Raw genomic sequence first — 12,685 nt, 5'->3', positions numbered from 1 at the left:
AAATGAGGATTCAATCGTCCTTGCAGGTAGAAATTAATAAATCATGGATATATGATATCAACAATTTTGTATTTTCTTTGGGAGTAAAATGGTATGCCCTATTCGCGCCTCTTTTACTTCAATATTGATGACTTATTATCTCACCTCTATTTCGTCTGATGTCCTTTGAAAAAGTAAAGCAGTATAAATTTCTAGGACAATCAAGTAATACGTGAACTTCACTGACGTATGTTCTGTAGCATACAACAAGTTATTAGAATCACGATTTGCCAAATATGACCTCTGATAATCTCATCTCATTTGTCAGGAACTTACCAATAGGGTAGTAATTCAGGTGAAAAGACGTTAATACATTCCTTTCCCTAAGAATCTGTTCCAATTCGTAAGCGTTCGTTGTGTAAAATGATTAAGTGATGCTTGAATTAATTGCTGGGATCAAGGAAGGAGATAAATAAGGCTTAAGTGGGTTAACTTTATAATGCTGAATCCTATTTGATTTTTTTATGATGACAGGTCCTATAATAGACTGAACAGTAATACGTATTTAAAGTTGGTAGATGGCGAGAATAATTCAAACAGATTTTAACTGAAGAATTTGCACATCCTCTACTTCCACAATCATTGCCGACATTTGGAGTAGTTCCACTGTTAGCGCAACTGAAGGAGGAGTCCAATAAGACCAATGAAATCAGGGAAAATCACGAGGCTTGACGACATTGCATCTGAACTCTGGAAAGCGAAGAGCTGGGACCCAACACTTTGGCTCAGTGAATTCTATATCGGTTTATTCAGGAAAGTAGAACACCATTCGACTGGTAAGAAAGTACCACAGTTTCAAGATGGGAAAAGAAAGGTAATCCAGCAGAATGTTCAAATTACCGTCCGATCCGGTTATTTTCCCACACCATGAAGATTTTTGAACGCATTCTTGACAATCGTATTTGCGAAATCGTTGAAATAACCGTGAATCAAGCCTGATTTGTCAAAAACTGCGGAGTATCAAAACCGCTTCGTGTCTCTGTTGGTATTCATCAAGGAAGCGTCCTCTCACTACTCATCATTGTTCTTGTTATGGACACCGTCACACGGGACATCCAACGTTCAGCGCTCTATACAATGTTTTATGCAGATGATGTTTTCCTAGCATCTAATAGCAAAAATGATCTCGAAAAACTTGTCCAAAAATCCAAAATCCATGAAACAGGCACACTGATGTCAGTGGGAGTGATCTGCTCAGAACTGAGCGATTTAAATACCTCGGGTCAACGCTATCGGCGAATGGAGAACTGCATTATGAAATTGCTTCACGCACTAACGCAACCTGGATGAAGTGGCGTTCCACAACTGGTGTTCTTTGTGATCGTATATCAATGAACGTTTCAAATCTAAAATTTATCGCTATGTCGTTCGTCCGGTCGCCCTCTATGGTCCTGAGTGTTGATTGGTCATAAAGGGAAATCGACGGCGTCTTGCGGTAATGGAGATGTTGTGACACATTTTGATCACATCCGAAATGAGGGTATCCGCGATCGATATGGGGTTACACCTATCGTAGAAAAATTGCGAGAGAGGTGTCTTCGATGGTATGATCACGCAATTCGTGCTAACGAGAATTCACTTTCCAAGATTGTTTGGAAACATCGAAACAGCGTCTGGAACATCGAAGTTAACAGTAAGCGACGAAAAGGCAGGCCGAAACCACGGTGGCTTGATACGTTGAATGGGGATTTAAAAGCCTCGATATTGCATCCAGATTAGGCATTTGATGGAGCCAAATCGCTTGTGAACGGGACAAAGGCTGAAGAAAAAGAAGAATCAATGGGAATAATCCAATTCAGCATGCTTCGGAACAACCTTTGGCATTCATATTGCCGGATGGGCTCAGTCTTTCCGAGATATGAGTGAAGGTTTTTGGCGTAACAAGGAAATTTGGGCGTAAGTAAAATAGTATAAACTATGATATGGTGGTCAATGCTTCTTAAATGGAGTATATGGTGTCCACTATTATTACATTTTGAGATTTTAGACGAAACAGTGAATGCGAAAGCCATCAGGCTTGTTGTCACCGTTAGTTGAAACAGCGCTGCCAAGAAAAACAACCAAAACAAAGTTATCGGCGGCCTCCATGTTCTGCCCATTAATGCAGATAGGAAGGATGCGATCAATAGTGAAATTGAGAACCTCGGGTTTGTTGGATTTTTAATCCAATCTTTTCAAATCTAGACCTATTTGGTCAAGGGTCATGACTCGGTGAGAGAGTAAACAGATAAAGCAAATATCACCAGCGTATTCAAAGTTTTGGGGAAAGATGTCATGGTGCATTGGAGTCCTGCGAGTCCGCCGGACAAGACAACATAGAGAAACTCACTGATGACAAGAAGGAACAGTATCGATAACAGAATGCAGTTCAAATGCAAAACCACTATATTCATCATCATCATCAACGGCGCAACAACCGGTATCCGGTCTAGGCCTGCCTTAATAAGGAACTCCAGACATCCCGGTTTTGCGCCGAGGTCCACCAATTCGATATCCCTAAAAGCTGTCTGGCGTCCTGGCCCACGCCATCGCTCCATCTTAGGCAGGGTCTGCCTCGTCTTCTTTTCCTACCATAGATATTGCCCTTATAGACTTTCCGGGTGGGATCATCTTCATCCATACGGATTAAGTGACCCGCCCACCGTAACCTATTGAGCCGGATTTTATCCACAACCGGACGGTCATGGTATCGCTCATAGATTTCGTCATTGTGTAGGCTACGGAATCGTCCATCCTCATGTAGGGGGCCAAAAATTCTTCGGAGGATTCTTCTCTCGAACGCGGCCAAGAGTTCGCAATTTTTCTTGCTAAGAACCCAAGTTTCCGAGGAATACATGAGGACTGGCAAGATCATAGTCTTGTACAGTAAGAGCTTTGACCCTATGGTGAGACGTTTCGAGCGGAACAGTCTTTGTAAGCTGAAGTAGGCTCTGTTGGCTGACAACAACCGTGCGCGGATTTCATCATCGTAGTTGTTATCGGTTGTGATTTTCGACCCTAGATAGGAGAAATTGTCAACGGTCTCAAAGTTGTATTCCCCTATCCTTATTCTTGTTCGTGTTTGTGTTTGACCAGCGCGGTTTGATGTTGTTGGTTGATTCGTCTTCGGTGCTGACGTTGCCACCATGTATTTTGTCTTGCCTTCATTGATGTGCAGCCCAAGATCTGGCGCCGCCTGCTCGATCTGGATGAAGGCAGTTTGAACGTCTCGGGTGGTTCTTCCCATGATGTCGATATCGTCAGCATAGGCCAGTAGTTGGGTGGACTTGAAGAGAATCGTACCTCTTGCATTCACCTCAGCATCACGGATCACTTTCTCGAGGGCCAGGTTAAAGAGGACGCATGATAGCGCATCCCCTTGTCGTTGCCGGGTCCGTCGTTTTAACATCCGTCCTATCCGAGGCTCCTGTTGTGGCTTCGTAACAGGTTGTTTTCCGTGTAGGGTTGTCAGCCCTACCCAACCCCCAACCTGGAGGACCAGTTGGTAAAACCACTATATTACCAAGTGTGAAATTCGGCAACTCTTTTCAGACACAGGTTGTAAACTTTTAGCGTCGATCGTAGATCCAACAACAATACTGGTTTGCGCGAAAACTCTCCATATCCCAGTAAATTTCGCTACTCAATAAACAAAAGATTTTCAAAATGGAACAAGAAATTGCACATGCAGACGATGCTTAGGCTAATATAATATATTTGAAATAATTAAGACTTGCTATTTCCTCTGCTAACAAGGACTTGTTAGCACTGATGAAGGGAACAAGTGGTTCCCGAAATATCCGTTTTTGCAACCATAATAAATATCACTAGCGTACGGAAAAAAGCAAGTTTTAATTATTTCAAATAATTTGATCGGTAGAAACACCGCGAAGTTACGATAAGATAATATAATATAACCCCTCAATGCAATAGTGAAAATCTTAATCGACACAGCCCCGAATAAAACTTACATTCAACCAATATTCATAAAAAAACCCAATCTTATTCCTCTTGGTATTCTTCAGTTTTTGTACCGTTCAGAAGTGATGGAGTCAAGAGGCTCCCAAATCACCATCACCATCACCAAATCATCTAATGCAACTTTTTCGTCTCCATTAGCGCGAAACTCAGTTCATTGTCTTATATAGTCGGTCACCACCCAGAACCAGAGGAGACGACCGGGCGAATGACACTACGGTAAGTTTTAAGCTTAAGCTTAATTCACGGTTATTTGAACGATGCCGCGAATACGGTTGTCAAGAATGCGTTAAAAAATCTTCTTAGTATGGTACAGTAACCGTATCGTATGGTAATTTGAACACTCTACTGGATTACCTTTTTTCTTCTATTTTGGAATGGTGGAAGATAGCGGAAAACTAAACGAACCGAGCCTCTTGAGGAGCAAGATATGATCAACGAAGTCGAAATTGATCTTCATTACTATATTCTAATAAAAATCAAATATAAACCAAAAACCAAATGATAAATTTTAACAAAAAAATAAGTATTAAAAAGAAAAAAATATGGAGAAGTTGAGTAAAACTAAAATATAAATAAAAATAAAACTCCGCTGTAGCCTGTCCTCTGGTTGTGAAAGGAGGAGGGATGAATAGCTTCAGTTTTCGGGGTAGGTGAGGAAAGTGCAGATTACTCACTGAAGATGCTATCACCACACCTGGCAGTTAGGTATACTCGTAAAATGCACAACCAAAAATGAGTAGAAGTGGGATACCGGACCTTGAAGGTCCGGTGGGAGTCGTCTGACTTGTTGATTGGGTCAGCCTCCCGTAATCGACAGCACAATGTTGAAACCGCTAATCGTGGGGCGGCTCGACATCTAGGCGCCACGAAGACCAGGAGCATGGCTCCGCTTGCTGCAGCTGTTTTGCCTCAATCTGTGGCGAGTATATGAATTTCTTTATCATCCGTTCTAAGGGATAACAACGGCGGGGCAGATACAAAACCTTACCATTCCCTGTTGCATCAGCGATTTGTCGAGTTTTCCCGCAATACGCATACGTGACTGGGCAGTGAGTCGCAGACCAGAACCGCTTCATTAATCGCAGCGATACAATTCTAGCTGTCGTTAGGGAGCGTGTTCATCTTGAGGTCATCGCGAAAACTGGACCAAAAGTCGATGAAGGCAGGTGCGCGGTATCAACAACACCACCACGCACTGCAGGCAACAGTTTCAGTACGCAACTTCCACAATTCTATCTTAAATCAATGATGCATCTCGCTGTGTGCTGATATATCGCTGCTGCAACTACAATTACTTGTGTATTGTAGTGGAGGTGCGGCTGTCAGATTGCACGGTCAGAAGAATCGCTTTCGCGTTATTGGTTTCAGTGACCGAAGATATCCACCATGAAAAATTCGTTTGGAACATCGGCGGACTCATTACGGCAAGGCTGATTCAAATTAGCACTGGCAATGGCAACAGACGGGTGAAAAATAAAGTGTTGAGGGTTTACCGGAACTATGGCATCCTCGATGAGACACCCGTAGTTGAAATTTTAGACACACTAAATCATAAACTTTCTTTCGTATGTAGTCGGTTGCGAGGGTATTGCAAAGTCAGTTCAGATCTGTTCACAATGCAACGTACGCGAGGAACCAGCGGAGTTTTTTCAAATTTCTCAACGAATTCCAACAGAGCGTCCAAACAGTATAGCTTTTGGTAACGGAAGCGAAAGAATATTGGGGTGGAATTTAGGGAGCTGTCCGTTCTGCATGCTGAGTGGATTACCGCCGAAGACGCCCGCCAAGCCACTATGCCTGGCATGAATTTTGTGGATGTTACCGAAGAGGAGTTTCGACGAGCTGTAAACAGCTCGAACAACTGGAAGGGTCTGGTTGGGATCGGGTGCAAAATTTGTGGTATAAAAAATTTATCAGTATACACAGTCGATTGGCACATAGCATAAATCAGGTCATTAGTTGGCCTGAGAGAATTTCTACCTTTCACCACTGCGGGACCTTGCCCTTAAAAAAAAATACGGTGCGGGACCATACAGACACAAAACTGATTACTTGCTTACCAACCCCATATCAATTCATAACGTCTGTTATTAGTGGAAGAGTCAATGCGCACCACGAGACAATAACATTCTGTTCGAGGAGTAGAAGCTTTGCCGAGTTGGATCAAGAAATTTGCAAAGAGCAACTCATTATCGACCCGGTAGTTGTAGCACAGACAACTAGAAGCCAATCTCTTTAGTTGCCATATCGATTAAGCCAAGGCTTTTGACAACGTCCCGCACACCTAGCTAATCGACGTCCTACGTCTGTATCGCATTGATTCGAAACTAATAAAGTTTTTGGTGACAGTCATGGAAGAATGGCATACCACCTTATCAGTGCCAACACCTCAGAGTCCATCCGTATATGGAGAAGCACCTTCCAGTGGAATTCGTTGAATCCCCTTTGATTTTGCATGGCACTAAACACCCTGTCATGGCTACTGAATAATGATAAAGGGCATGGTTTCGCGATAAAGTGTGGACTAGTTGCTAAGTAAGGGCTGACACACTTGATGCACTTATATGACATTAAGCTGTATGCTAGTGCTGATGACCACCTTAGAAGTTTGTTGCGATTAGTAGATATGTTTAGTCGTGATATTCGGACAAAGTTCATCACGAGCTGCATGCCAGACAAAGCATTGGTGACCTGCATATTGAAGCTATGACCGAGACAGTCTTCTACAAGTACCTATGAATTCTGCAAGAAACCCATGCTAGGTCAGGCCTGTTGTGATGGTGAAGCTGGTATTGAAATCGCATCTCTGGGGGAAGAAATAAAATAAGCGCGTTGAATATATTCGCTACCCCTTCACTGGTATATGCATTCGGAATATTGGCGGGGACGAAAACCGATCTGGAAAACGTACAGCGACGGATACTGACTACTATTTCCAAATTCGGAATGCATCATGTAAACTCTGTCGTGGAGCGGATGAACCTGCCTCGTGACATCGGAGGCTGAGCCGTGGTTGACGTGGAAATCTGGAAAATGCCGTGGTTGACGTGGTGGCACAATATCACCACCAAATAAACTCACTACGCGATTATTTTTACAGCAAAGAATAGGAGAGTCCCTTGAAGGATCGGTCTTTCAATTTTCTGAATGGGGTGAAGTAGACCTAGAGCGGATTGATGAATGGAAGTCGAAGGCAATGCACGGTAAGGCAGTCATTCGCCGATTTGCATTTGTCGAACAGAAAACCGTGTGCTAGGGAGCTCTTTGCTGCGATGGAGGGATTTATGTGTTCCATTCAGGACGGCGCGGTCTCTACCCGAAATTATAAAAAGCTCATAATGAAAGAGGGGATGGATAACGACCAGAATATGTGGCTCGGCGTTAGAGATGTTGGACCATCTCACTACCTCAAAATCTTGCGTACAAGCATGGGTTGATCACGGGAATATATCCGGTTTACCGATATGAACCGCAAGCAGTACTTTATAGTTCTGCTTACGGCTTGTCATGGGATTAGCAAGTTCTTACTGATCGCCACATACCGCGCAACGAGGTTGAGTCTGAGTCTGGAGAGGATGGCTGCAGTTCCCATAATGTTGTCAGTTATAGGTATTTCACCTAAATCCCTCACGCCTTCCCTTGATGTCCTGGGAAGTACACTATGCTGCATACGTGTTCAATGTTCCGGGGAGTTCTCGATGAATTCTCCCATCTCCCCGCCACCACCAGATCCCATTTATCTTTTAAGTAGGTAGGATCGTTCGTGCCTAAATGCTTGGCACTTAGTGATGTTCCTCCACGATCCCCACTGACCCAACCAAGAAACACCTTCTGTTTTTGTTAACTTTTGATTGTTTTCTATGCTTCCTTTTATTTACGCAGCTAGTTCACTTTTGTTTATGCATTTCGTCTAATTCCACTAATTATCCACTATTGAGGAATTACTTTTGATACCCAATTTATCCCACATTTGTTGGAATTTTTGCTCAATCTTCGCCTTCCCTTGCTGCTGCGTACTCCAGCTCTACAACCAAACAAAGACCAGCTTCTTTCCTTAGAACAACGAAAAAGCTGCAGCAGTGCTTTTCACGAGCAGGCCTTTGCGCCCACCCGCAACCATCCTCCACTCAACATCAGCTGCTCGCAGCAATACTTCCATGTATAGAGTCGCAAAGGCAAAAAAAACGTTAAAAAATGCATTTACTAATCCAAAACATGGCGGGCATACGACCGGGCCATACCATGCATAGAGAAACCAACAAGGAAAAAGGTTAATGATCATTTGTGGATATTCCAAAATTTCTGCATTATAATTGAAAAATATATGAGTTTTAGGATTTCAGGAAATTTAAAAGGTCTGCGGTTTTTGTGATTTTAATTTCAAAGGATAATTCAAGTGACCATTTATAAATTAATATCTTAAATATGCTAGTGTTTCCGTTCAATATGAAGGCGGAGAGGATGGTGGTGGTGTTAAAGGATGGAATGGGAAATACTGCTTACAGGCGAATAGATCTCTATTTAGTTAGTTGTACGGCAAACGAAATGATACGAATGCTATAATACCGCAGATAGTACCATATAGGACAGTTGGGTTTCCACGACCTATTCGAGGAAGGAAAGTTAAAGACCAAAATTGTTTGATTTTTGTTATCAATTATTCATCTTTTATAAATTCACTTTTAGAAGCAGACCTATATTATACTCATCCACTTCTGCATCCTTACCTACTCAACACACCTGATGACCGAATTGAAGACATATATATATATAGAAACAGAAATATAGGTGTAACTAAGTAAGAGGTGTTACTAGTTCGAAATGAAAGGGACAAAATAATTTTCTGAGGTAGTAAAGTTCTTTGGAGAATTAGGATTTCGTCGGCCACAAATCGAAAATTTCAAACGTCAAGGAAACGATCTGGACTTTTAGTTCCTTTGGTCAAGTGAATCAAAATTCAGATCACACATTCAAGATTGAATCGAAGCATTGTGAATATTTAGTATTCCTTCCCCAATATGGGTTTATAATGTAATTAATCTTTTTGAATAACAGTACAGGGCGCTCTCGACTGTGTACTGGTTTCAGATTATCTTTTGGGTGTGCATTTCCTGCATATTACAAATGAATACAACCATTGCATATCTTGTTAGTATAAGATTGGAATGCATCAAAATTGAATCGAATAAAAAAATAAAGGAAACAAAATGAATTTTCTAAATGTTTCCTCGATATAAATAAAAAGGAAGCCTCCCATCTAATTATTTATCTCTTTCCCGGTTGCAAAATGTTATTTCTCACGTTCTAAAAATAGCCTTTCATCGAGAAAAGATCAACATTATTACGAAGTCTTCCAGATTGCAAGCAGCACCAATAAATTAATTCTCGGCCAATTTACATGCATCACAAAGATCGGCGTGAAGATGCTGTGTTCAAACTTTCTCCATTAAAATTTCCATTAAATTGGCCGATGTCTTACTTCGCACTATCATGCGTCCCAAGGCAAGGATCGAAACACTTTTTTCTTAGCCGAACAGTATAAAAAGTACCATTTTATTATTGGTAGAATTATAAATAAAATAAATTAAAAAATATAGAGATACACATTACCGAATCACATACAAGGTATATGCGTTACAAACAGAATTTCGCGCGATTTCTCAAGGTAGCCCCATCTGTAACACAAAACCATTACAAACATTTTTCGAAACGATTTGATATTTTAATTTTCAACTTTTGGTGCAGATTCTTCTTTGGCCGATCCAGTTTGCGTGATTGGAACAATACGTTCAGTAGTTGGTGGTGGGAGGGGTTTCCTTGGGGCTGTGATAGTTAAAACTCCGTCGGAAGAAAGGGTGGATGTGACGTCATTTGGATTGATACCAACTAAGGAATGCACAAAATCAACTCTCATATAACAGATAGTTGGAAAAAGAGCTCATTACCTGGCAAGACGTAACGCCTTGTGAATTGGCGAGCTACAAAACCGTGCTCGTCCTGTTTCTCTTCGTGCTTTCCTTCAACTATGATGAACTTGTCGGTGGTCTTGACAGTGATTTCGTTCGGCGTAAATTGTTGAACATCGAGGATGACAGTGAATTTATCCTTATCGACATTCAAGGTGGAACCGGAGTCTTGTTTCTGCAAGGCGGTATTCCTCCAGGGGCGGATGTATCCACTGCGGAGGATGGATGGTGTCGAATTCCAGAAAGATGAGGCAAGATCATCTCGTCTGTAACGAAAATCACAAGTTTCACTAATTGCGTTCTTTTGAAACGTAAAAATTCACCGGTCTCACCTTAGTCCGGTACCGAAGTGCTGGTCCAGGAGTCTTGAAGTACGAATGGGCATGTCGAAATCATCCCACCAATCACGGAACAACAATGGAACAACAGACATCTGGAAATAAACGCGTTCAGCAATTTTTCAATGGAAAACTCCAAGATTTCACTTTGAATTTTTTTACACTCACTTTGGAATATTTTTTAACTTTTACTGGTTTTCACACAATCGCACGCCAAGCTTCAATCACGCTCTGAGTTGGGAGTTGTTGGGTCCATCAGTTTATATAATGCGAGATAGGTTTTCGTCTAAAAATATGAAAGATCCTTCTAAAATTAGAACCATGCATATGGGAATGTATGGACGACTCATCATCCCGTGTATCATCTTGGCCAGAGGTGCGAAAATTTGAGGAAAATTTGTTTACTTAAGTTTATGATGGGGGCCCAAGAATTTCTAAGCTTTTCGTAGCTTCGATCCAATAAATTTTATTCTCAAGTTAAGGCGAAGATATGCAACCAAAGGTCTATTATGCAGGTGGTATCTAAAGAGATGTTATACTTAAAAATGCATCTAAGATTTATGGAGAGTGTAGAGGATCCACGCCAAATGAAATAAACGGGGATGATTTGGCATTAGGGGGTGGGTGATTCTGGTAGATGTGCTTATAGCTCTGCGAACTTAAATTCCGGAGGATATTGCAAGCTAACTAAATGACCTCATTTATTGCAATAGTGGATCAAAAATATCTACACATTTTATTAACCGCCAATGCCATCAAGAATCAAATAATTCACATTTGGGCTCGAAAGCATTCCGTTTTGAATATCTGGTTATTCGTTGCTAGGCCAAATTGATTCAAAGTTAAATTATGTGTGTATATTGTTAAGAGGAAATTGCGAAAAAAAGATCGAAAGTCATTTAAGGACCGATTTGGAATTATGCACGGGCCCAGGTGACATACGTGGGATTAGATAGATCATCGAAAAAGAACGAGCGAATTTTCACTCGGCGCGTCTAGAATTGTCTGGACTAACGTGGATGACGTGTCAGCGTGAATGAAAATAGGAATCACCTCCCGAGATATGTTTGTTGTGATTGTTTACTAGCGGTTGATGCCATTTTATTATTTTAATTTGGAATTTAGCGTAATACTGTTTGGTATGCGTTTCTGAGTGTGGTAATTTTCCTTGTGAAAGGTGAGACCACCAAGTTCTAGAAGAAATGGCATTCCTTTAAAGAATGAGAGAGTAGATTCTGCAGAGATCAATGTTTTTAAATATCAAATTTATGCAGTAATTTGAGATTGAGACGATAAAAAGTTAAAATTAAAAATATCTTCATTCAACCTTTTATGGCTTGCATTGCATCACATGGCTCATGAATAAACAACGGACTTCCCAACTATGTAGAAGCTCTTCATAGACAGTCATAGAATATTAGAATGGAAATGATGGTTAATAGTCGAAGTAAAAATAGAAGTGATATATTTTTGTTCAGTAAGCTAGTACTATATGCATATCTTTAAATTTTTATAAGTCTTCAAGACCTGACCTTATTCACTAGTTGCGGATTTCTTCCGGCCATTATATTTTCGTCAGCAACCTAGACCGTGTACGTTTGTAGGTAGGTCGTTTAGGGGTTGAGGAGTCCTAAGTCCGTATCCACTTGATGCCGGGCTGGGCCAAATGGAGAGCAACTTACTCCCACTCTTGTCGGTCCACGAATTCCTCTTTTCGGGCTAAATACCCAAAGTTCATAACTGTCTAGCTCCGGCTAAGTTTTGGTCTGAAATGAGGTCGAATTTACGTTGGATATAATTCGCACTAATGTTGTATCTTGCGAATTATAAGAAGGAGCATATAACACCTACGAACCGCTTCGGTCACGCTGCATCCAAGGCAGAGGTGTGGCAGGGCGTGATGAGTTGCCTCTGCCCTGGTACGAAACCGCAAGCCGTCTTCGTCCCTCTTTTAATTTGTGGGCAATGAATGAAAATGTACTTTGGATTCTCCCCAAGAGGGGAGTGCTATCCCAAAACCTAAGAAAAGGATATTTGGAAATATTGACCATGTGGATAAGCACGCAAATAGTGAAGCTCCATTGAATCCTCCATGCTAGCGAGGCTCGGGAATGTGGGAGTTTTTTTGAACACTTTGATCCCTCACGTGTGATTTAAAAAAAAATTCGCGTGTTCTTAGCCGACGAGTGGGTTTGGAAGTTGTAAATCAAACAAACTCGAGAAATCGCGCTAACTCAGCGGAAGATCAACATGCGAGCTAAAACCAGAAAATGAAAAAAAAAGAAAAGGCTCGACCGCCCGTGTGGAGCCTTACAATTCCGGATCCGAGTGTCGTGATCGAGAAGGAAGATCCATGACGGATTCTCTACCAATACTTCTGCT

General features: G+C 41.5%; 1 protein-coding gene across 1 annotated transcript; it reads right to left on the bottom strand.

Moving 5' to 3' along the window:
- Positions 1 to 9,517: 9,517 nt before the first annotated feature.
- On the bottom strand, positions 9,518 to 10,595 carry LOC119660128 (protein lethal(2)essential for life). The gene is made up of 5 exons (XM_038068530.1): positions 10,472 to 10,595; positions 10,298 to 10,398; positions 9,945 to 10,231; positions 9,734 to 9,885; positions 9,518 to 9,674 (listed from the first exon to the last, which is right to left on the bottom strand). Exons 2-5 carry the CDS (start codon positions 10,396 to 10,398, stop codon positions 9,660 to 9,662), a joined length of 555 nt encoding a protein of 184 aa, XP_037924458.1. The 5' UTR covers positions 10,472 to 10,595; the 3' UTR covers positions 9,518 to 9,659.
- Between the last annotated feature and the right edge of the window lie 2,090 nt (positions 10,596 to 12,685).

Source organism: Hermetia illucens, chromosome 1 (assembly GCF_905115235.1).
Source record: "Hermetia illucens chromosome 1, iHerIll2.2.curated.20191125, whole genome shotgun sequence".
Classification (NCBI taxonomy): domain Eukaryota; kingdom Metazoa; phylum Arthropoda; class Insecta; order Diptera; family Stratiomyidae; genus Hermetia; species Hermetia illucens.
Note: the sequence above shows the minus strand (reverse complement) of the source record. Positions and strands in the feature narration are given on the sequence as shown.